Consider the following 23,976-nt stretch of genomic DNA (forward strand, 5'->3'; position numbering starts at 1 on the left):
GGCCGAGGCCATTTAGGGCTTTAAAGGTCAGCACCAACACTTTGAATTGTGCTTGGAAATGTACTGGGAGCCAATGTAGGTCTTTCAAGACTGGTGTTATATGGTCTTGGTGGCTACTCCCAGTCACCAGTCTAGCTGCCGCATTCTGGATTAGTTGCAGTTTCCAGGTCACCTTCAAAGGTAGCCCCACAAAGAGCGCATATAAGATTGATTTCTTACAAATAGATTTATGCAGCACCTGCAGCCATTCCAGCAGTCAAGTGGGCATGTCATGGGTTAATGTCATCTCGCATGCAAACTGCCCCCAAGGTGTTTAAGGGCTTCATAGACAAATAATACATGGATTTTCACTCCTGATTTGCTTGCCATGAATTGTGCTTCCTGGAAACTGGTTATTTGCCATTTTCATATCCTGGCCACCTTGAGGTTATTATTACCTGTGCGGATAAGCATCTGTTTTTAAATTTTGATTCCAGGTGTTTTGAAGCATTTGGTGGTTCAGATGTACTGTTTTGCTGCTTCGTCGTTTGACACCCTGGACTCTTTTGGGAGGGAAGGGGTGGAAATGTATTAAGTAAATGAAAAACCGGACACTAATTGGAGCTGAACCCTTGTTACAATGCAGAGCAGGCGATCTGCTCCTCTGAGCTCTGTTTTGTCCTTCCCTGAATCAGTCTTCCGCTCCGTTCTCCCCCCCCCCCCCCAGGCTTTTCGCAGAGAAGATCAATAAGAACGAGAGGAAGGGGAAGGCAGAGATCCTGACCGTCAGTCAGACGCAGGAGGCGCCCGAGTTTTGGGAGGTCCTGGGGGGGCAGCCGGATGAGATCAAGCCCAACGTCCCAGATGACTTCAAGCCTCCCAGACCTAAACTCTACAAGGTGAGTTTATCCACACCCAGGGTGGATAAAAATCAATGATTTTTTTTCCGTATTTTTGTTTTATTTAAATTGGATTTTATTTTTCATTTAGATTTTTAAAATAAAATGCTTTTGGAGGAAGAATCTTTGTAAATACAGTGGTGCCCCGCAAGACGAATGCCTCGCAAGACGGAAAACCCGCTACACGAAAGGGTTTTCCGTTTTTCAATGTGCTTCGCAGGACGAATTTGCTATGGGCTTGCTTCGCAAGACGAAAATGTCTTGCGATTCCTGGGGGGTTTTTTTCCGCTCCCCACCCCCTTTTTCTAAGGCACTAAGCTGCTAATAGCCTTTTAGCAGCTAATCCGCTAATCCCTTAAGCCTTTTATAGCCGCTAAACCGCTAATAGCGCTAATCCGCTAATGGGCTTGCTTCACAAGACGAAAAAACCGCTAGACGAAGAGACTCACGGAACGGATTCTTTTCGTCTTGCGAGGCACCACTGTATAGTTTTCTATTTAAGTTACATTATGGTCCAGACTCTAAAGGCTATTGATCAGGAAATAAGGATTTGTTTTCAGTTTTTCACGTGTGTTAAAGCTCAGTCTCAGTTTTTTGTTTTTAATTGTTTAACCGCATCAGTTAGCAAACATGGATACATATGCTATAATGTTATTGTTTTAGTTAAATAAAACGCTTAAATGATTATTTTTCTCCTTCCAGTAAAATACAGCAGAAAAGTTGTCCAAATATAAACAGTTAACTTATTAAAAACCTGACAATAATTTCATAGTTATCTGTCTCTGTATTTCTAATAGTACAGTCATACCTCGGGTTGAATGTGCTTCAGGTTGAGCGCTTTTGGGTTGCGCTCCACAGCAACCCAGAAGTAACGGAGCGCGTTACTTCCGGGTTTCGCCGCTCGCGCATGTGCAGACACTCAAAATGACGTTATGCGCGGAAGGGGCAAAACGCGACCCGCAGACACACCGTTGCGTCTTACGTTCTGTTCAGGATGCGAACAGGGCTCTGGAACAGATCCCATTCGCATCCTGAGGTACCACTGTATAACCAAATCAGTAATTTTTGATATGACTGTAAAAACTACTCTGAAAATTTACTATTCCAGAAATGAAGCCTTCATGTGGTTGCAAATATTAAGATTATAGCAGCAAGAATGAGTCTTTCTGTAAAGAAAAAACGATTTAAATAAAGTCTTACTGACTACAGTGGTGCCCCGCAAGACGAATGCCTCGCAAGACGGAAAACCCGCAAGACGAAAGGGTTTTCCATCTGCAGAGGCACTTCGCAAGATGAATTTCCCTATGGGCTTGCTTCGCAAGATGAAAAATGACGAAAAATTTTTTGCTCCAAAAACCCCTTATTCTGAATCGCTAAGCTGCTAAAAGCATTTTAGCAGCAAAACCGCTAATCCCCCCCCCCTAAAAAAGCCGTTTTTAGCCCTTTTTTAGCCAATAGCGCTACTCCGTCAATGGGCTTGCTTCGCAAGACGAAAAAACCGCAAGAAAAAAGACTCCCGGAACGGATTCTTTTCGTCTTGCGAGGCACCACTGTAGTGATTTAAATCGATTTGATTTAAATCAATTCTAGGCTGGTCACACCCAAATACTTATAACAGCTCTCAACACCCTTAACAAATACAGTTCCCAGGATCCTTTGCGGGAAGCCCGGGCTATATAAAGCGGTATGACTCTGCTTTAAAAGGATGGGGCAGAAGAGACCCGGGAGCAGGAAAAGGCTTGCCAGGTGGGCCTTTGATTGCTCCCTTCACCCTGCTAACACCCATTTCCCCTTTTCTCCTTCCTTCTCCTGTTCTCCCACAGGTCGGTTTAGGTTTGGGTTACCTGGAGCTGCCCCAGATCAACTACAAGCTTTCTGTGGAACACAAGAAGAGGCCCAAAGTGGATCTGCTGCCAGAAATGAGACTGGTACGCCACTCTGTGTTTATATATGCCGTATTTTTCGCTCCATAAGAAGGTAAACGGTGTTTCCGTGCGCTGCTCTGGTTTTGCCAGAAGTGGATTAGTCATGCTGGCCACATGACCCGGAAAAACTGTCTGGAGACAAACGCTGGCTCCCTCGGCCTATAAAGCGAGATGAGCGCCGCAACCCCAGAGTCGTCTGTGACTGGACTTAACTGTCAGGGGTCCTTTACCTTTACCTAAGTGCATTATACAAATGTGGCACTAGATGGTGCTGATGAGCTAATGGCAAATTCCATGTATACTTTACAACTTTATTTAAAAAAACGGTTTTCACATCGTTTTTTGTATCTGTGTAGATTCAGCCATAGTTGCTTATGTCTTAGACATCTATGGGAGGGCATTTATTAGGGCGGGCACCACTACTGAGAAGGCCCTCAGCTTACACAGCTGCTTTGAAATGGGGGCAGCACATTTCCAAATAACTGCTGTTCCGACGGGCCCTTTGGGCAACTCTGGCACCAGGCCTTGAGGAGCCGCCGAAACTGATTTTGGCAGCCGAGCAGGGTGAATTGAAACCCTTCATTCTTGTCTCCCCTTCCTCAGCTTCAAAGTCTTCTGGACACCAAGTCGGTCTACATCCTGGACTGCTGGTCTGACGTTTTCATCTGGATTGGCCGGAAGTCTCCTCGCCTGGTGCGCGCCGCTGCCCTCAAGTTGGGCCAGGAGCTCTGCAGCATGCTGCATCGCCCGAAACATGCCATGGTGACCCGCAACCTGGAGGGCACTGAGTGCCAGGTAGGTGGGTGGACGGGTATTTATTTACAGTGGAACCTCGGGTTGAGAACGTGATCTGTGCGGGAGGCACGTTCGCAACCCGCAGCCCGCGTCTGTGTATGCGCGTGACTCGACTCAGCGCTTCTGCACATGCGCAAAGCACAATTGCTGAAACCCGGAAGTAGCCCGTTCCGGTACTTCTGGGTTTCGGTGTGTCCATAACCTGAAAACGCGTAACCCGAGGCGTCTGTAACCTGAGGTACCAGTGTATTCATTTTTTAAAAACCCACATTTGTTGTTGTTTGGTTGTTTAGTCGTGTCCGACTCTTCGTGACCCCCTGGACCAGCACATGCCAGGCACTCCTGTCTTCCACTGCCTCCCGCAGTTTGGTCAAACTCACACTGGTAGCTTCGAGAACACTGTCCAACCATCTCGTCCTCTGTCGTCCCCTTCTCCTTGTGCCCTCCATCTTTCCCAGCATCAGGGTCTTTTCCAGGGAGTCTTCTCTTCTCAAGAGGTGGCCAAAGTACTGGAGCCTCAGCTTCAGGATCTGTCCTTCCAGTGAGCACTCAGGGCTGATTTCCTTCAGAATGGAGAGGTTTGATCTTCATGCAGTCCATGGGACTCTCAAGAGTCTCCTCCAGCACCAGAATTCAAAAGCATCAATTCTTTGGTGATGTCTGTCCTTTTTTGCCCCCCACCCCCCAGGTCTTCAAGTCCAAATTCAAGAACTGGGATGATGTGCTGAAGGTGGATTACACCCGCAACGCGGAGTCGGTCAAGCAGGCGGACGGCCTTTCAGGAAAAGTTCAGAAAGACTCCGAGAAGAAGGACCAGATGAAGGCTGACCTGACAGCCCTCTTCCTGCCGCGCCAGCCCCCCATGCCGCTAAGCGAGGTAGGTCTCGGACGGAGCGGGTGGCTGGGCCGAGATTCTCCTCTGCAGATTCGCCTCGCGTGAAGCGGAGGCGTGAGTGGGTCTCAAATCTGCCCTGCTGCTTCCTGCCCCGGTCGTCGTCCGACCCCAAACTCTTTGTATTCAAACCAAGGAGAAAATTCCTACGTGGATTTCTGTAATTTTAAGGCTCCTCCAGTGAGCCCCTATACACCCCCTGAGGTCTGTAAAATTCAAAGCGTTGGTGCAGACCTTAAAAGCCCTAAAAGGCCTCGGTCCTGTGTACCTGAAGGAGCATCTCCAGCCCCATCGTTCAGCCCTGTCTGTGGGTCTCAAAGCCTCCTTTCCCCCCATTTTGGAGAGGGGAGGTTATGGGTTTGTTTTGCTCTTGTTTTTATTAGGAATTTGGGGGTTTCATCTTGTATTTGTGATATTTAACGTCCGGCACACCTCCGCTGCGACTCAGTTCTTCTCCCGGCGTCTAGCAGAGTACAGTGGTGCCCCGCAAGATGAATGCCTCGCAAGACGGAAAACCCGCTAGACGAAAGGGTTTTCCGTTTTGGTGGTGCTTCGCAAAACGAATTTGCTATGGGCTTGCTTCGCAAGACGAAAATGTCTTGCGATTCCTGGGGTTTTTTTCCCCGCTCCCCACCCCCTTTTTCTAAGGCACTAAGCTGCTAATAGCCTTTTAGCAGCTAATCCTCTAATCCCTTAAGCCTTTAATAGCCGCTAATAGCGCTAATCCGCTAATGGGCTTGCTTCGCAAGACGAAAAAACCGCTAGACGAAGAGACTCACGGAACGGATTCTTTTCGTCTTGCGAGGCACCACTGTATAGCGATCAGCGGAGGAGCCTGTGTTGAGGAATCTCACCCATGCAGAAAAACACCACGTACACAGCTTCTTTCTAATCTAAGAAGCGTTTATTTACAGCAGAGAAATATATCAGCAGTCCAGGAGACTGCTTTCTCACAGTATTTTTATGCTGTGAACCACCCTGAGATCTTCAGATGAAGGGTAGTCTATTATTATTATTATTATTATTATTATTATTAGCCGTATTTTTCACTCCATAAGACGCACCTGCCCATAAGACGCACCTAGTTTTTAAAGGAGGAAAACGGGCAAAAACATTCTGAATCAAATGTTGTACAGTGGTACCTCGGGTTAAGTACTTAATTCGTTCCGGAGGTCCGTACTTAACCTGAAACTGTTCTTAACCTGAAGCACCACTTTAGCTAATGAGGCCTCCTGCTGCTGCCGTGCCACCGGAGCATGATTTCTGTTCTTATCCTGAAGCAAAGTTCTTAACCTGAGGTAATACTTCTGCGTTAGCGGAGTCTGTAACCTGAAGCGTATGTAACCCGAGGTACCACTGTACTAAACCATTTTAGTAATAAACTACCTGTATATCAGAGTGAGAGGGACAGGAGCGGTATATTTTTTTAGCGTATGCACTCAAGGAGTGACGAGTGACACAGGAACCCCAGCAGCCTCCTCTCGTGTAAGCGGCTCCTCTTCCGCTTTGCTGCTTTAAAGCGAGCCACGGAGGAGGGAGGGAAGGGGAGCAGTGGATCCTCTGCTCGCGAATGCAGCGGGATCCCGCCACTGTCCATAGGCATTCACTCCATAAGACGCACAGACACATCCCCTTACTTTTTAGGAGGAAATAAGTGCGTCTTATGGAGCGAAAAATACGGTAAGTGACACCTCCTCACTGCTACGTTCAGTCTTCCTCTTAGTTCTGCCTTCAGCCCCACTGCAACTTAACTCTTTCTTTCTTGGGGGGCAGGCGGAGCAGCTCATGGAGGAATGGAACGAAGACCTGGATGGCATGGAGGGCTTTGTCCTGGAAGGCAAGAAGTTCGCCCGCCTACCCGAGGAAGAATTTGGGCATTTCCACACCCAGGATTGCTACGTCTTCCTGTGCCGGTAAACAGCCCTTGTTGTCCCTCACCCACCCACCTCCGCAGGCATTGCCTCCCTCTTTATTTCCCTTCTCTGTCCAGTCCGATCCAATGCAGAATCATGGAATTTGTAGAGTTGGAAGGGCCCCCCCAGAGGTCATCTAGTCCAACCCCGAGCACTGCAGGATTTGGACCAAATGAGAGTGTTTCCGTTGAGTCTGGAAAACAAGCCTACGGAGCTGACTTAGACTGAACCAGGCCATGGGTCCGCCTGGGCCCTCCACACCTCTCAACCTGGCCCTCGAGGCTCTCCCCAAGCCACGCCCCCTTGGCCACACCCCTTCTCGTTAAGCCACACCCCTCGCCGGTCCTGCTTGGCTCCGCCTTTGAGCCCTGCGGTGCAAATGGGCCTTGCGATCCGCGCGGAAGCTTCCTCGGGAGGAGGGAGCAAGCTGCCTCCATCGCTGAGCGATTCACTGTGCTTTGCGCCTTCAAAGGTACTGGGTCCCCGTGGAGAGCGAGGAGCAAGAGGAGGAGGAGAAGAAGAAGAAGAAGAAGAGACCCGAAGGGGCTGCCGAGGGAGAGGAGGAGGAAGAGGAGGAGGAGGAGGAGGAAGAAGAAGAGGAGAAGCAGCCCGAGGAAGATTTCCAGTGCGTTGTTTATTTTTGGCAAGGCAGGGAGGCCTCCAACATGGGCTGGCTCACGTTCACTTTCAGCCTCCAGAAGAAATTTGAGAACCTTTTCCCTGGGAAACTGGAGGTGAGCAATTTCGGTGGTACCTGAGGGTCTATTTTAAAAAAAATTCCACTGGGAGAACGGTTATGTCCCTGTGGAGACGGCAGTATTGAGTCAGCGGCTCATGTGCTTCTGGCTTGCACTCATTATAAAGAAATGTTAAATTGATTGTAAAACTAATGAAATGTATAAACTTGAAAAGTATAAATAAAAGGGAGGGAACATGGCCGGCTGGAACCCAGAACAAAGGCACTCTGCACTGTGGTTATTTGAGTCAACCACTTAATATAAGAGGAACCGTGGCCATAGATGGTAATGTACTTTACCGTGTATTAGACGAGGGTTCCCCCCCCCCCCAAAAAAAAGATGATGTTAAAAGGAGGGGTATACACGTTCAGCTCATATTGTTGATGTGCGATTTTTGGCCAACCCCCCTAAAAAAAAGCTCAACAACCCTGGGCAATTCCCTCCCATTTTCTTAAGTTTGAGTCCCCAAAAATTGGGGGCGTCTTATACAAGGGGGCGTCTTATACACGGAAAAGTACGGTAATCCTCCTCTGCTCCATCGTTTCAGGTCGTGCGGATGACGCAGCAGCAGGAAAACCCCAAGTTCCTCTCCCACTTCAAGCGGAAATTCATCATCCACAAGGGCAAGAGGAAAGCGAGGGACGATGGGCTGCAGCCCAGCCTCTACCACATCCGTACGAACGGCAGCGCCCTCTGCACCCGGTGAGTGGCTCTTGCCTTCAGAGTCTTCCTTTCTGATTTTGTTTTCTTTAATTTATTCGTTTTTCTTTTTCATTCATTACATACATCTCAATTTCTTAACATATATTATAGATTCCTCCCTCCCTCCCCTCCAGGGCTTCCCCAACTTCCTCTTCTCGTTTGCTTCTCTTTTCACCCACTTTGCTATCTCCTAACAGAAAAAGTAGGGAGACAGGTGGCACTGTGGGTTAAACAACAGAGCCTAGGACTTGCCAATCAGAAGGTCGGCAGTTCGAATCCCCGCGACGGGGAGAGCTCCCATTGCTCGGTCCCTGCTCCTGCCAACCTAGCAGTTCGAAAGCACGTCAAAGTGCAAGTAGATAAATAGGTACCACTCCGGAGGGAAGGTAAACGGCGTTTCCGTGCGCTGCTCTGGTTCGCCAGAAGCTGCTTAGTCATGCTGGCCACATGACCCGGAAGCTGTACGCCGGCTCCCTTGGCCAATAAAGCAAGATGAGTGCCACAACTCCAGAGTCGGTCACGACTGGACCTAATGGTCAGGGTCCCTTTACCTTTTAACAGAAAAAGTTATTAATAACATAACATCAAGCCTAAAAACCTGAAGTAAATACACTAAACTATTTCACTATTTTCTAAACATTTTCTCATACTAATAATGTGAATGTTTATTTAAATCCTGCCATCAAGTTTATTTACTTTCTTTGTTTCTGCAAATAATATAAATGGTTCCCATTCTTTTTCGAAATCGCTATTGTCTTTTTCTCTTAATCTGTCATTTTTCTTCCTTTCTGGACCCAGGGGCTTTGCCAGCTTTTAACGCCCGTTCTGGGATACCAAGGCCCTCCCTTAGGAATTGTGGGCCATTTAGCTTTATTAGGGTTGTTATAATTCATTAGTCCTGTTGAAATGAATGGGCATGACTGACCTGGCTCTTGTCATTTCCAGCGCGTCTGCCCTGAGTAAAAAATTAGTTGATTATAATAGTAATAATTGTGTGCCACCCTTCATCCGAAGATCTCAGGGCGCTTCTCTGGCATAAAAATACGAGATGAAAAGCGCAAAATGCATAATTTGAAACAAGAACAAGCCAGTAACTCCCCCCATATACAGGTGTAACTCGAAAAATTAGAATAACATGGAAAAGTTCATTTATTTCAGTAACTCAACTTAAAAGGTGAAACTAATATATGAGATTAGTTTCAAGATTCTATTTTCTGAGATTGTTAATTTGGGGTTTTCATCAGCTGTACGCCATAATCACCACAATTATAACAAATAAAGGCTTGACATATCTCGCTTTGCGTGTCATGATTCTATCTCATATATTAGTTTCACCTTTTCAGTTGAATTACTGAAATAAACGAACTTTTCCACGATATTCTAATTTTTCAAATTTCACCTGTATGTGTGGAGAGAGACATAAACACCCACCCTGTAAAGAGAGTTTACACTCATGCGGAATCCCTGGGGTTTTGTCCTGTCTGAACAGGGCAGGTACAGCAGCTGACTCAGGGCCCTAAACGGCCTCAGTCCAGTATACCTGAAGGAGTGTCTCCACCCACATCGTTCTGCCCAGACACTGAGGTCCAGCTCCGAGGGCCTTCTGGCGGTTCCCTCACTGCAAGAAGCCAAGTTACAGGGAACCAGGCAGAGGGCCTTCTTGGTGGTGGCGCCCACCCTGTGGAACACCCTCCCACCAGATGTATAAAAAAACAACAACTCCCAGACTTTTAGAAGACACCTGAAGGCAGCCCTGTTTAGGGAAGCTTTTAATGTTTAATAGGTTATTGTATTTTAGTATTCTGTTGGCGGAAGGGACGCGGGTGGCGCTGTGGGTAAAACCTCAGCGCCTAGGACTTGCTGATCGCATGGTCGGCGGTTCGAATCCCCGCGGCGGGGTGCGCTCCCGTCGTTCGGTCCCAGCGCCTGCCAACCTAGCAGTTCGAAAGCACCCCCGGGTGCAAGTAGATAAATAGGGACCGCTTTATAGCGGGAAGGTAAACGGCGTTCTGTGTGCTGCGCTGGCTCGCCAGATGCAGCTTGTCACGCTGGCCACGTGACCCGGAAGTGTCTGCGGACAGCGCTGGCTCCCGGCCTATAGAGTGAGATGAGCGCACAACCCTAGAGTCTGGCAAGACTGGCCCGTACGGGCAGGGGTACCTTTACCTTTACCTATTCTGTTGGAAGCCGCCCAGAGTGGCTGGGGGGACCCAGCCAGATGGGCAGGGTATAAATAATAAATTATTATTATTATTATTATTATTATTATTATTATTATTATTACTCAGAGCAGTTTGCAATGTGAATCTTTAGAGATTATATTACACTCATGACCAAATTATTACACAGAATCGTCTGTAACTGATTGGCACCCTGGGTGGCTCTCTCTGAGGGACGCTGTCATTGCAAAGAACTACATACGCAGCTGTTTTATGCAGCGTCGGACCATTCTAGTATTGTCTCCTCCAAGCTAGTGTTGTCTACACTGGCTGGCAGCAGCTCTCCTGCGTCTCTCCCAGCCCTAACCCGGAGGTGCTGGGAATTTGAACCCGGGACATTTTGCACGCAGTGTGTCTTCCCACCAGGCTAAACATACTCTGCATCTTCACTTGTTCCTCAGAGGACGGTTTCCAGCGTTCTCACCAACTTCTGGGTTGTTCTTCTCAGAAATGGGCATAGTCACAATGTCAGGTGTTAACTTTCAGCTTTTCTGTGTTGGCGATTGCGATTGATTACCTTTTTTTCTTACCCTTTTCTTCCCAGATGTATCCAGATCAACACAGACTCCAGCCTTCTCAACTCCGAGTTTTGTTTTATCCTGAAGGTAACCTCTTTGTCAGCGTCTAAGTCTAACACTTTATAGTCTGGTTTTCAACTCTTGTTCACATTTTAAAGTGGAATTAATCTCTTTATAGGATTTTATACTGCTGCTTTCTCTAATACGGGATAGCTTTAGCATACCCGGGAATCAAAAGTTTTGTGTCTCTCTTGTAGGAAATGCAGTGCTTTTTTTCTAAAAAAATATTTAGGGGGTCCTCTCATTTTCCTCTCATATTGAAATACTGCCCCTCAATGAGGCCAAACAATTCACAAATTGTATAGGGGTATGCGTTCCCCTGGGGGGGGGGGGGGAGCACTGAGGAAATGTATAAACATCCAGCATCCATAAAGGCTGACAATTTGTTCTTAAAAAGGAATTCATGAAAATGAGGTGCCTGAAAAAAACTAAATTCCGCTAGTATTGAATTTTTGTGGCTTTTCGTGCAGTTAGCAAGTCACAGAACCTATTGTGCAACATATTCACTAATCGTCTTTTAAAAGGTGCAGTGGAAATTTTTGGGGCCTCTTTTCCTTGCTTCTTGTGAATGGTGATGCACACACTTGCACACACTCCTGGATTAAGGAATATGTCATTCAGAAGTCTACAACCTGGATTTAAGAAACCATTTTGGATTGTATTTAACAGTTCTTCCTTAGAGAACATTCTATTCAAGAGCACCCATTTCAGAACAGAAAAAACTAATATTGATCTGTCACTGGCCACAACCGTGGTGCCAGGTCAACCTTCCTACAGCTGTGAATTTTTTTCCTATTAACATTCTTATTAACAGCAGTAATAATAATAATAATAATAATAATAATAATAATAATAATAATAATAAATTGCTTGGTCGCTTTCCCCACAAAACTGACTCAAGGCAACTTACAGAAACAAACACTTGAAAACAAGAGTAAAAACAACCTGAAATGCTCAACAGGAATATGTATAAATGAGTAGATCCAATTCAACCCCCCCAAAAATTAACAGGAAATTAAGGTCCCTGTCATGACATCCTTCTGTACTTTTGTCCCCCAACGCTGATGGTGAGGGGGTTGTGTTGGAAGTTTGGGGGCAGCATATTGAGAATGGCTAAAACTGAGTCAGAGATCTCCAAATTCCCTGTACTTTTGAGCTCTTTGCTGAACTCCGTATTTCTCTGACGTTTAGACCAGTGATTCTTAAACGGTGTGGCAGGAGAGGATGGCAAGAGTGGCAGGAAGATTTAAGGATGATCCAAGAAACATTTAAACATTTCAGTGTAGTATAGTATCAAAATATGTTTTTTATTTGCAGAATGTGGATCGATATCTTTTCAAAATGAGAGCAAGAGCAACAAGTGATACTTAGGACAATTCTTGTTGTTTTCCACTGTATTTCTTATTAATTACAAATTCCACGTGGTGCAAGCAAATTGTTGTTCTGAAAGTGTGGCCCGGAGAAAAAAGTTTAAGAACCACTGGTTTAGGCCAATACCTCTTACAGGTATTTAGACCCATACCTGTATCCTCTTTTACCACTTCCTGACACTTCGGACCTCAAGACAAGAGGTCACCTTTAATGATCCCCCAAGAGAACGGAGGAACTAGCCTGGCTGCCTTTGTTTTCTCCAGATAAGTTAGTTTGGTTGCAACTAGAAACCTTTTCCCATCCTAGTTTTGTGCTTCCTATAATAAACTGTCGTCTTCTTGCTCTGCAAGCATCTCTTTGTTTGCAATGGCAGCAGCCAAAGTCCACTCTTTGGCCGGACACACTGAACTCGCTATGTATGGAAACTCTCCAGGAGGTTATAGGGTTTCTTTTAAACATTTCCCCCCTTTTTCTCCAGGTTCCCTTTGAAAGCACGGACAACCAAGGCATTGTGTACACCTGGGTGGGCCGGGCTGCCGACCCCGATGAAGCCAAGCTGGCTGAGGACATGATGAACTGCATGTTTGATGACTCCTACAGCAAGCAGGTGAGTCAGAGCAGGAAAACCATGGCCGGGGGGGGGGGGGGGGACGGGGCTGCGCGTGAGATGGTGAAGCAGACCGTTTCCCATCTTCTTTCCTCGCAGCCAGGGCCAGATTTTAGGTTTGATGAGGCCCTAAGCTACTGAAGGTAATGGGGCCCTTTATATGTCCAGCTGTCCTTTGTCACAACAAATGGTCGCTGTTTTTTGTGTTGAATATGTGCTATATGGTAATTTATGAGTTTGACCAAACTGCGGGAGGCAGTGGAAGACAGGAGTGCCTGGCGTGCTCTGGTCCATGGGGTCACGAAGTGTCGGACACGACTAAACAACAAAAACAAACTTTTATGGTATCGAAAGCCATTTGCACATAACAAAACATGTATTTTATCAAATTAATTGTTGAACTGAAATACAATTAAGAAGTAGTACCACATTTTTCGCTCCAGAAGACGCACCTGACCATAAGACGCACCTAGTTTTTAGAGGGGGGTAAGCAATAAAAAAAACATTCTGCACAGAGCACGTAAGCGGCTCTCGCTTTTCTTGCTTTAAACCCTTCTGTCGCTCCTCCCACTTCGCTCAGAAGCCAGCAGAGCAAGCTGCGCAGCTCTCGCTGAGGCCAGCAGAGCAAGAGCGATAGCAATAGCTGCGCAGCGCCTCTTGTTCTGCTGGCTTCCCAGCAAAGTGGGATGAGGGACGAAAGGGAGTCCTTACAAGGGAGCGCTGAGCAGAGCCTGGCAGTGGCTCTTGCTAGCTTTTCTGGGAGGTGGGGGAAGGGACACAGGGCAGCCCATCAGTCCCTTCCCCCACCTCGTGGAAAAGCCCCCAAGAGCCGCACACACGTTCCACGTGGCTCTTTAAATGGAGCAGAGCCTCCCGCCTGCATTCGCTCCATAAGACGCACACACATCCCCCCTTACTTTTTAGGAGGGGAAAAGTGCATCTTATGGAGCGAAAAATACAGTATATTAATAGTGAAAAAACTATTAAGCTCTAACTTAAAATGACTTTTTATTCATAACAAACTTAATAATCCAAACACATTGGCATTTGGCAATAACAAAAGTTCCTTTAGAGACACAATTTACAAAGACTCGTAATTTTTTTGGGGGGGGGAGGGGCCAAGAGAGTGGCTTGCTTAGCTTATACGTAAATCTGGCACTGCTGGCAGCCTGCCCTGGTTACAAAACTATCCCTGGCATCAGACAGATTGGGGAAGGTAAATCGGGGGGTTGGGCTGGATGACCTCTGGGGAACTTACAGTTTGCTCTGGGTGTTCATGCAGCCTGCAGGGGTTTCTGCTGGCGTGAGCCTGAACTGAATCCCATCTGAAGGGGAGAGCCATCGAAGGCCGCTAGCCGGGACATCTCTGCTCTCCCTCCACAGTTGGAGGCAATAATGGAAGGGAGAGAGAGGGCTCTTGCGCTCCTGTTCTGCTTTTGGTGGTTTCCCGGGGGCATCTGGGTTGGCCCCTGTGAGAACAGGATGCCGGACTAGGTGGGCTACTGGCTTGACCCAGAAGCCTTGTCTTACCTGCCTCAAAATGGCCACTCCACCTTTTGTTCCAGGTGATAAATGAGGGAGAGGAGCCTGAGAACTTCTTCTGGGTTGGAATTGGTGCACAGAAGCCTTATGACGGAGATGCAGACTACATGAAGTATTCTCGCCTGTTCAGGTGAGAGGTCTTCCTCTTGGTCCTCCCCTCGCTCTCTTCCTTCCCGTGAAAAATATTTTACCTACTTCAGGTGCATAAGCATAAGGGCACCTGCCGTGCTGCAGATTTCTTGACCCCTTCGCACTGAAGCCCCACTCAAATGACCACTGGTAATGTTATTGTAGGGATGTGAGTAGCGCTGTGGGTTAAACCACTGAGCCTAGGGCTTGCTCATCAGAAGGTTGGCGGTTCGAATCCCCATGACAGGGTGAGCTCCCGTTGCTCAGTCCCTGCTCCTGCCAACCTAGCAGTTCGAAAGCACGTCAAAGTGCAAGTAGATAAATAGGTACCGCTCCGGCGGGAAGGTAAACGGTGTTTCCGTGCGCTGCTCTGGTTCTCCAGAAGTGGCTTAGTCATGCTGGCCACATGACCCGGAAGCTGTACGCCGCCTCCCTTGGCCAATAAAGCGAGATGAGTGCCGCAACGCCAGAGTCGGTTACAACTGGACCTAATGGTCAGGGGTACCTTTACCTTTACCTTTAATGTTATTGTGCCCTTCCTTCAGCTTCTAAAATCTCACGCCCATGCAATTTCACACAATTCCATGAAGTCACAAAGTCCAGCAACTTGCATTATAAACCTGATTTTTTTTAATTTAAAAAAACCCTCAAGCCATTCATAAGAAGCGTAATAGCTAGTCCTGTTTCCAGAGAGGTCCCTCCGTTCTATCAAAGGCCACGGTCACACCGAACATTTAAAGCACTAGGATACTGCAGCCATGGCTTCCCCCAGAGAATTCTGGGAGGTGTAGTTTCATGAAGGGGGCTGAGAGTTATTAGGGGATGCCCTATCCCATGGGTAGGGAAACTAAGGCCCGGGGGCTGGATCCGGCCCAATCGCCTTCTAAATCTGGTCCATGGATGGTCCGGGAATCAGCGTGTTTTTACATGAGTAGAATGTGTGCTTTTATTTAAAATGAATCTCTGGGTTATTTGTGGGGCATAGGAATTTGTTCATTATTTTTTTCAAAATATAGTCTGGCCCCCCAAAAGGTCTGAGGGACAGTGGACCGGCCCCCTGCTGAAAAAGTTTGCTGACTCCTGCCCTATCCTGTTCACAGGGCTACAAATCCCAAGGAACTGTGGGACTCAGAGCTATTTGAGGGGAACAGGGGTCTTCTAACAACTCTCAGCACCCATGAAAGAACTGCAGCTCCCAGAATTCTTTGGGGGCTCCCAGAATTCCATGGCCGCACAATGATACCACTTTAACTATTGCGGCTTCCACCGAAGAGCTCTGGGAACTGTAGTATAGGGGTGCTGATAGTTTGGAGATTCCTTTTTGCCAGGGATTGAACTCAAGACCATCTGCATGAAAGCAGGTGCTTTGCCACTGAGCCCACAGCCCTTCCCCATTTTACAGAAATTCACTTCTGGTCTTGTCTCTCAGGTGCTCCAATGAAAAGGGCTATTTTGCTGTGTCTGAAAAATGCTCGGATTTCTGCCAAGATGATTTGGCGGATGATGACATCATGCTCCTAGACAATGGGCGTGAGGTAAAGTTTTTGGCATGGGGGATTTATTTAGTGAGGGGTCTTAAAAATATGTTTTTGGGTCTGCTATTTTTGCAATTGGACAACAATTAGCTTGGTTAAGTCTACGTTTGATGAACTAGCACATAAACAGCTTTTGGGAAACCAAATAATTTTAATTTTTGCCTTCTGAAAACGTCAGGTAATTAATAATAATATATAACTGCAATTACTTGGCAATCATTTTTCATGATTTCTGTGCATACCTTTTACTTACCAAGCAAAACTAAACTTTGTTAATTTAACCAAATTATCTCTTGATTTCCCAAGTCGTGTTATAACTTTTTAGCAGCCCTCGTTTTGGGAGATTTGAAAGTTGAAAAATTCAGTACACCCTAATGATGGGGAGTTTGGGGACTGGGCAGCTCCTCCCAGCCTCTCAGAAAGGGGGGGGGGGGGACTGCTTTTAGTGTTGTAGGGCCAATAGAAAATGGGAGCAAAATCTGTGAATCGGGACATGAGAGAAGACTCTTCCCCCTGCCAAGTGATTATTTTGGGATACGTGTTTTAATTTTAATTTCTATTAAACTTGTGTTTTTAACCTATTCTGGCTTTTTTCTCTTCTCCCCCCACCCCGGCAGGTATACATGTGGGTAGGAACACAGACCAGCCAGGTGGAGATAAAGTTAAGTCTCAAAGCCTGCCAGGTAAGGAAGAATGTCACAATTGCCCAACAATCCTAGTGACCCCCACCACCCAAAAAAAACTTGATTGAGAGCAAATTGTGTTTTATTCATAGCACTGTATAGTTGGCAGGGGTCTCCTGCAATGTAGGGATAGGCAGCCGCCCCACACGGGGATCGAACCTGCAACCTTTTATAAGCACCGGGCTCTAACCGACGGAGCTATCCAGGCAGGGATAATTGCTGTTTCCCACGAATCCTGAAATTGGCTCATCGTTGAGATCGCTCTGCTTGTGGAGCATGGTCCAATGACTCATGGGGGTTGTGTCGTGGTTTGGGGCAAGGACTGCAGCATCCTCCTATTTTGGCTATTTGCAGGGGACCGTTTTTCAGTCGAGGGCCGCATTTCTGTTTGGAATCGGCCTGCAGGGGCCACATGCTGGCAGTGGGTTGGTGTCAGAGTTAGAAGAGAGCAGGGCAGCCCCTTTCAGTCTGCCCCTTCCTCCTTTTTCAACCACCCAATCCCCTTTCTCTCTCTTTGCCCAACCTCTTCCCCCTCCCACAAAACCAGGGTGAGGCCTGTGCCTCACCTTTACCCGGCCGATAGGAGAATGCCAAACCTAAGAGACAGGCAAGAGCGGTCTAAGAGCTCTGGTGGATCTGGCCAATGGCAAAGCAGGGCCTGAACACGACAGCATTTACCCTATATCACAAGTGATTTTAGGTCATTAATGTGCTTTAATTTACTTTTGATTTGTATTGTTTTCGGCCCCGGACTCCCTTAGGGAAGAAGGTTGAAGTACAAATGCAACCATTTTTTCCTCTTCCCTCCCTTTCCCTTGTCCTTGCGTGATGTGTTTTTAATGTTTTGTTTTGTTTTTAATAAAAAGATTGGCTTTTAGGGGACTGTCTTGTTTCGACTGTACATTAAGCTGCTCCTGGGAGCCTTTTTGGCCGAGCAGCAATGCTTAAAATAAAAAGAAATGAAAATAATTAAATTTTAAACTTGAAGATAGCTGGACAGGCTCAGCAGAGGTAGTATTGGGGCTGGCAAGCCCTTGGCGGCCTAATCCAACCCTTTTTTATGTGTGGTGTAGGGAACCTGCATTCTGTTGTCTCCTGCCTCTGAACTTTCCCCCGTTTTCTCCGCAGGTATACATCCAGCACATGCGCTCAAAGGACACAGCTCACCCGCGGAAACTGCGCCTGGTTCGGAAAGGCAACGAACCGCCTGCCTTCACCCGCTGCTTCCATGCCTGGAGCGTTTTCCGGAAGCCTCCGGCCTAAGCCGCTCGCTGATGGCGGTGGCCTCTCCATGGGACTCTATGGCACCTGCTGGACCTCAGTGCTCAAGTAGGGGCAGTACAGCTGTATCCTGGTTGTTGTTTTTAAGACCAGCTGATTGGACAAAATGTTACTAGAGGAGGAGCTAGAATTTGCCCCTCCCCTTTTAAAGAAACAGCACCAGCCTATTAAGCTCCCCACCCCCCTTTTACAAACCACTTTTCACCTAAATTTTTCTCCCTCCTCACCACCTTGGGGCAGTGAAATAGATGCTGCCTGGACCCACTCTTGCGAAAACATTGCCGCTGGGACTCTCCCCACATCTACAGCATCACTATGTTGTTTTTCCCACTTGCACAGAGATCTTTTTTATATAGTATATTTAACAGAAGGCACGTGAGCTGCGACTTCTCTTATTCTGCTCTTTGAGAGCGCTGCAGCCTGGACCCAGTTTGAAGTCTGTAACAGCAACCTCTCTCCTGCAAATGTCTCTTTTTGAAGCAAGTTGTGCGAGGCAGGAGAGGAGCGAGACGACTGGCGCCTTCAACTTGGGCAAAAGAGTTCGCAGTGCACTTAAAAGACTTCAGGAAAAAACCGTGACGGAGAAGTCCATTTTAAAAAACAGATGAAATAAAATCAAGTTTATTGCTTTTAAAAGTTGTTATCTGCTGCTAGGCCTCATGGGTGCAGAAAATGTCTCCTTTGAAATGTATGGTGACTTGTGCATTTTGAGGAAAAGGCAGGCATACCTTTTATCTATAAAAACCTACCATGCAATCACTGCAGTTGTCCTTTTATAGGTTCGTATCTTGCTAAATTCCTGTACGGAAGGAGGAAATTGTGGATAATTTTAAATTCATGCTTTGGTGACAGGCCTGGTCTTTCCTAATATTGCTTACTGACAACTACCTTCCAGCAGAGCAACATTTTTAAGTGTTGCTCCCTTTACACTGACTTTTCTGTGTCAGAAAGCGAGAACCTTTTCAGGTGTAAAAGCTTCCCCCCACCCCAAAAAGGATTTGGCCTGTTCTGGGTCATGTCCAGGGACGCGGGTGGCACTGTGGGTAAAACCTCAGCGCCTAGGACTTGCCGATCGCATGGTCGGCGGTTCGAATCCCCACGGCGGAGTGCGCTCCCATTGTTCGGTCCCAGCGCCTGCCAACCTAGCAGTTCGAAAGCACCTCCGGGTGCAAGTAGAGAAATAGGGACTGCTTACAAGCGGGAAGGTAAACGGTGTTCCGTGCGCTGTGCTGGCTCGCCAGATGCAGCTTGTCACGCTGGCCACGTGACCCGGAAGTGTCTTCGGACAGCGCTGGCTCCCGGCCTATAGTGTGAGATGAGCGCACAACCCTAGAGTCTGGCAAGACTGGCCCGAACGGGCAGGGGTACCTTTACCTTTTTTTAGGTCATGTCCATGCTAATCTCCCATCCATTAGAAGGTGGGCCCTTCATCTGCTTAGCTCTTCAGTGGGGCTGAGGTACAACCAGACTCTAACCTAAGCAGGACGTGGGACGACTTCCACCATCTCAAAGCCACCCTTGTCCACCCCCTTCAGAAGGCAAGAAGTTCCCACTGCCTTCTTCCTCCCTGGCAGCGGCGGTTTCACCCCGGTCCTTCGTGGGGCTGACGCTGCTTGTTCCTCCTTCCGCTTTTCAACATCATGACGTGTCCGTATAATCACGAAGTTTGGCTGCTGATACATCACAACGTTGGAAAGCTGATATCGCCCAGGCCTACCCGGGACCGACGGGAGTTGGGAATTCAAAACTTATCAGGGGGACATCAGGCAGAGAGAAATCCAGAGGTTCACTCTGGCTACGTTTGTGGCCTCGGATGGCAGCAACTATCCTGTGAAATGGGGCTGGGGAACTGGATCCCACCTATCAGTGGCCTGACATCATGATTCAGGGTGCGTTTGAACATGGCTGTCCGCACATTCCACTCGCTTAGCTGTTCTGTGATGTTTTCCCATTGCTATTGCATCACTCCCATCTGGAAGGGCACCCTAGCACAACAAAACAAGACCTAAAAAATAAAACAGAATGTTTTTGGCATAAGCAGCTGCAGGATTTTCTGCAGGGACCTACAGGTTATGAACGGACTGGAAACCAAGCTGTATACAATGGTACCCCGCAAGACGAAAAACTCGCTAGACGAAAGGGTTTTCCGTTTTCTGAGTTGCTTCGCAAGACGAAAAAACTCACAGAACGAAAAAACCCACAGAACAAATTAATTTCGTCTTGCGGGGCACCACTGTATTGTGAATGCTTTGCAGACACAAATCAGTATTGATCACATTTAGCTTCCTCCAATACCATCACAGGCACAAAGTCATAATGAACCCACAATTAACAGGGAACCTGGAACAACAAGCCACACATAAGCTTAAGATATTATTAAATGCTTTATTTTTTTCCATTATTAAAAACCTGTATTAATAACTAAACAATGCTAAATCCGTCATCTGAGCAAAACAAAGAAGGTCCCAACAGAGAGGGTACATTCTACCAAGGAAACTAACCCCCCCCCCCAAACTCCCTTCCACAATTAAGTCTGCCAAAATAAAAAAAAAATTAAGACACACAATGGCACGTTTCCACTATAGAACTCCGCTCTGTCATCCGCTCACAAACATGCGCACCCGTGCAAAATCACACACTCTCACATGCACGCCTGGGTTTTGGGGGGAGGGGGCGAGGAATCAAACCGTACCAAAAAACAAAACAAAAAAGTCTGACAAAGAGTTTCGTGTAACGTCATTATCAGGAGGCAACGTCTGGGCATTAAGCAGCGAGGAAATGATCCCACGCATGGAACAGACAGCCATAATCTAAGGCAGAGCCCGCACTATTTTAAGACTTAATACCAGCTTTCGCCAACTTGGTACCTTCCAGATATTCTGGACTACCAACTCCCAGCAGCCCCAGTTGGAGAAAGCTGCTCCATCTTCCAGGCCTGAGACTTCGTCTGTACCTGTCCGAGACCCAATTTTACAAATATATATAATGGCTGGCTCCCCTTCTCTCCCACTTGGCCAAACTTTTCTTGGCACTAAAATGTCAGCGGTGGGAACAAAAAACGAGGAAACAACTCATACTGTAAGACCTCAGCGAAAGAAGAAACAAAACAAGCCAAGACCTGAACTCAGCGCTTCGTCGCTGCAAAGGTTACCTTGGCCACAAGACAGGCTGCAAAGGCCAGAGCTTCTGCCAGCAGGAGGTAATGCCAAAGAAACACAGGTAAGAGATGACTGCTTATTAAAAGCAGAGGTAGAGGAGGAAATTCTGGGCCTTCCAAGTGCTTGCTGGGCTGCAACATCCATCATTCTTGAGCAAGGGCCATGCTGGATGATGGGAACTGGAGTGCAACAACCTCTCGAGAGAAGCTGGTTCCCCAGCCCTATATTAAAGACTGCTGACACCCTCCCACTCACCTGCCTCCCAAGAAACACAGGAAGAGAGAAGCATGTGGCTTTCCACAGGCAAAGGAAGAGGGGTAAATCCAGACTTAGCCCCTTGCAAGATGCAGCTGGATGTTTCAGGTGGCTCACCCAAACACAGAGAGCACAACGTGCCGCAGTCGTTCCACGCAACCATCTCCAAATCCATTCTCCAAAAATCCTCAAAGCGGATTACAAATATCCAGGGCCAGGGGCTGAGAAGAGAGTCCCACCTTTCAACACAAATAAGGTCCTACAGATTTCCAACATCCCACTGCTTGGCTGGAAAAGAAAGGCTGCCTTTTAATAGCAAAACAGGATTTGGCAGCTGTTTTCAGAGGGTGGCCTGGAGCTGGTGACTTGGAGCCCTTTCGAGTTCAGGATTCATAAATAAATGAAAATGTGACACGAGGGACAGAATCAGGTGGGGGAAGCAAGGCGTCGCAGCCCCTCTGCCCAACAGATGCACAGAAGATGCTTGGGCTCTCCGGATGTTGATGGACCACAACTCCCATCATCCCTGACCATGCTGGCTGGACATCTGGAAGGCACAGATTCCTCTCTCTCTGTTAAGGGGAAAGATTTTAAGAGGTGGCAAAAGGAGGAGACAAGGAGTAAATAATAACACTAGGCAAAAAAAAGAAAAATCAGATCTAGCTGCTTGTGTTAAACTGGCTTCAAACACCAGTGCAGGATCATAACTCTCGCCAACCAACCAGCAGAAATATAATGTAATAAAGGTGTCAAAACAGGGCCACATGTGCATAGCAGTACACTTTTGAACCTGCCGCCAAAGTCCCACGGCATACTAGCCTGCTTCCTAAACCCACCTGAAGATCACTCGGTAAGAAATAAAAGGTATGTCATCTGAGTTTTTTGCCACCTCGTTGCTCTGTACACGGGTCACAGGGCTGGCATAAACAGAAGGTGTCAAAATTAGCAAGCCAAATTTTCAGGAAGGAAGTTGCCACCTTGTGGTAATAACCGGACCCAATGCTCCTTGGGTCAGGGTGTGTGTGAATCTGTGACCCTCCAAATATTGCTTGACTCTTAGCTCCCAGCAGCCAGCAAGGCCAAGGGTCAGGGGTGATGGGAGATGTCGTTTCACAACACCTTGAAGGCCATCCTTTCAGATAAGGCTGAGAAAGCAAATGGCGGAGCTCCTAAAGAGCACTGAGGTGTGAGATGCAAACACTTGTACTTTATGAGTTCCATATTTCCAGTGTCCCTTCATGTACCTCTCCTCCTTCCCCCCATCCTAAAAAAATGCACAGTTCCTAGAAAAGGAGGACCAGGGGACGCCATCAAACAGGAGACGCAGGAAATTCACTCGGACGTTTTCTTATTCGGTGCGAAGCTTGCAGCCATGCAGAGGTAAGAAGAGCTCTCTGGAGCGGCTGGTTAGAACTTCAACCACATGGAGGGAAGATGTGCAGCTGCAGGTGTGTTTCCTCGTAGATCCGTTTCCCGAAAACCTGCCTCTTGCGCACCCAATTTCTACAGCTGCGCCGCTGAAAGAAAACCCTTCTGCCCAGCTAGACAAAATGTTCTCTGCAAGCCAAGAACAAAATAACAACTTTCCGCCAGTATTACAAAAGAATTTCTTCAGGTTGGGCTCTTCTTCAAAGAGTTCCCCACTAGCACCACAAAAGTGGGAGGCATTTTGCCATAAGATCAAGGCCTGTTTTCCCCAGCCGGCTGATGCAAGAAAAGTTGCCAGAAGTAGGGTGGGATGGGGTGGAAAAGCTCTCAGAAAAAAGGGGGAAAGGAGAATCTGGAAGTATGTAAACAGAGCAATTCAGCCACTCGATCCCAAGAGGTTTCAGAGAGGTGTACCAGGAAGCAGAAACAAAACCATCCGTCAAGTGTGTCTGTATATATCTAAAAAGGCTCCTTTTTCGTGCAAAGTTTGATGCTGATACCTCGGCCAAAGAGAGAGGCTGGTTCAGTCTCGGTGGGATCCTGATGCCACAGGCAGGCCCCTCCCATGCGCCCACTTTGTGTCTCGTTTTTGCTTTATTAGAAAAAGTTTTTAAGAGTTTTAGTGTGTGTTTTTTGTGCAACGGAAGAGACAACTTGGTCCTGTCGAAGAGGTTGGCACATTTTCCTTTTCTTCATTTTTTTTCCAAAAAGAAGAAGTTGGTGATTGCAAACTTGGGAGAGGTACCGAGGAAGAGGTGATAGGGGAGACCCCCCAGCACGAAGAAATCTTCCTCATGAGTCCACTTCCAGGCCGTGCGGTAGAAAAACGTTATGACTCTTTGTAATTAAGAAAAAGGAAGAAAATGCAGAACAGGGTCTCTGGAAGGAGAGGAATAGGAAAGACCAACGGTCTGTTACCACACAGTCAAAAGTCTTTTGTCCCTGGGGGGTGTCGAGCGCCAAAACAGGCCAATGGGACCTTGTGTAGTATCTGCAGAAGGAACACAGAATAATGAGCTGGATATTCTGCAACTAGACACATCCACTTACAAAACTTCAGTTTCCTTATTTTGAAAAGCCTACACTCTCTGCCTAGTTTTCAAGTTGCCTAGTAAAAACCCAAAACATTGCAATGGCAATAAAATGAATAAGAAACTGAATCAGTAGGATCAAAACATTATCCAAACCTAGAGTTGCCTTACATCCGGAATTTCCCAGATTTTTGTCTGGGAAAATCCGGATGTACGGCAGAAAAGGGCAATTTTGGCGGAAAAGAAGCTCGACCATTTTGGGCAAAACTAAAAAAATCTCAACAATGTTGCCAAAAAACGTTTTTCTTTTCACTGTT

General features: G+C 47.2%; 3 protein-coding genes across 8 annotated transcripts in view; 2 read left to right on the forward strand and 1 right to left on the reverse strand.

The window, feature by feature from the left end:
• Positions 1–18,543, forward strand: part of FLII (FLII actin remodeling protein) — a 57,068-nt gene extending 38,525 nt beyond the window's left edge. The window contains exons 18-30 of the mRNA XM_083413338.1: positions 707–878; positions 2,702–2,806; positions 3,407–3,598; positions 4,287–4,475; positions 6,264–6,403; positions 6,876–7,137; positions 7,688–7,842; positions 10,606–10,666; positions 12,489–12,617; positions 14,183–14,289; positions 15,718–15,823; positions 16,441–16,506; positions 17,635–18,543. Of these exons, the coding sequence (XP_083269464.1) occupies positions 707–878; positions 2,702–2,806; positions 3,407–3,598; positions 4,287–4,475; positions 6,264–6,403; positions 6,876–7,137; positions 7,688–7,842; positions 10,606–10,666; positions 12,489–12,617; positions 14,183–14,289; positions 15,718–15,823; positions 16,441–16,506; positions 17,635–17,769 (1,819 nt within the window). The 3' untranslated portion in view covers positions 17,770–18,543. The remainder of the gene's footprint in view (positions 1–706; positions 879–2,701; positions 2,807–3,406; positions 3,599–4,286; positions 4,476–6,263; positions 6,404–6,875; positions 7,138–7,687; positions 7,843–10,605; positions 10,667–12,488; positions 12,618–14,182; positions 14,290–15,717; positions 15,824–16,440; positions 16,507–17,634) is intronic.
• The window catches only part of LOC310664458 (uncharacterized protein), a 541,032-nt gene that overhangs the window by 305,115 nt on the left and 211,941 nt on the right, over positions 1–23,976 (forward strand). The gene's annotated exons all lie outside the window — the stretch shown is intronic.
• The window catches only part of LLGL1 (LLGL scribble cell polarity complex component 1), an 84,368-nt gene continuing 80,544 nt past the window's right edge, over positions 20,153–23,976 (reverse strand). For all 6 annotated transcript variants that reach the window (XM_083413360.1, XM_083413362.1, XM_083413361.1 and 3 more), the window contains exon 23: positions 20,153–23,619. The gene's annotated coding sequence lies outside the window, so the exon portion shown is untranslated. The remainder of the gene's footprint in view (positions 23,620–23,976) is intronic.

This window comes from Podarcis tiliguerta, assembly GCF_965153285.1.
Source record: "Podarcis tiliguerta genome assembly, chromosome: 14".
Taxonomy (NCBI): Eukaryota; Metazoa; Chordata; class Lepidosauria; order Squamata; family Lacertidae; genus Podarcis; species Podarcis tiliguerta.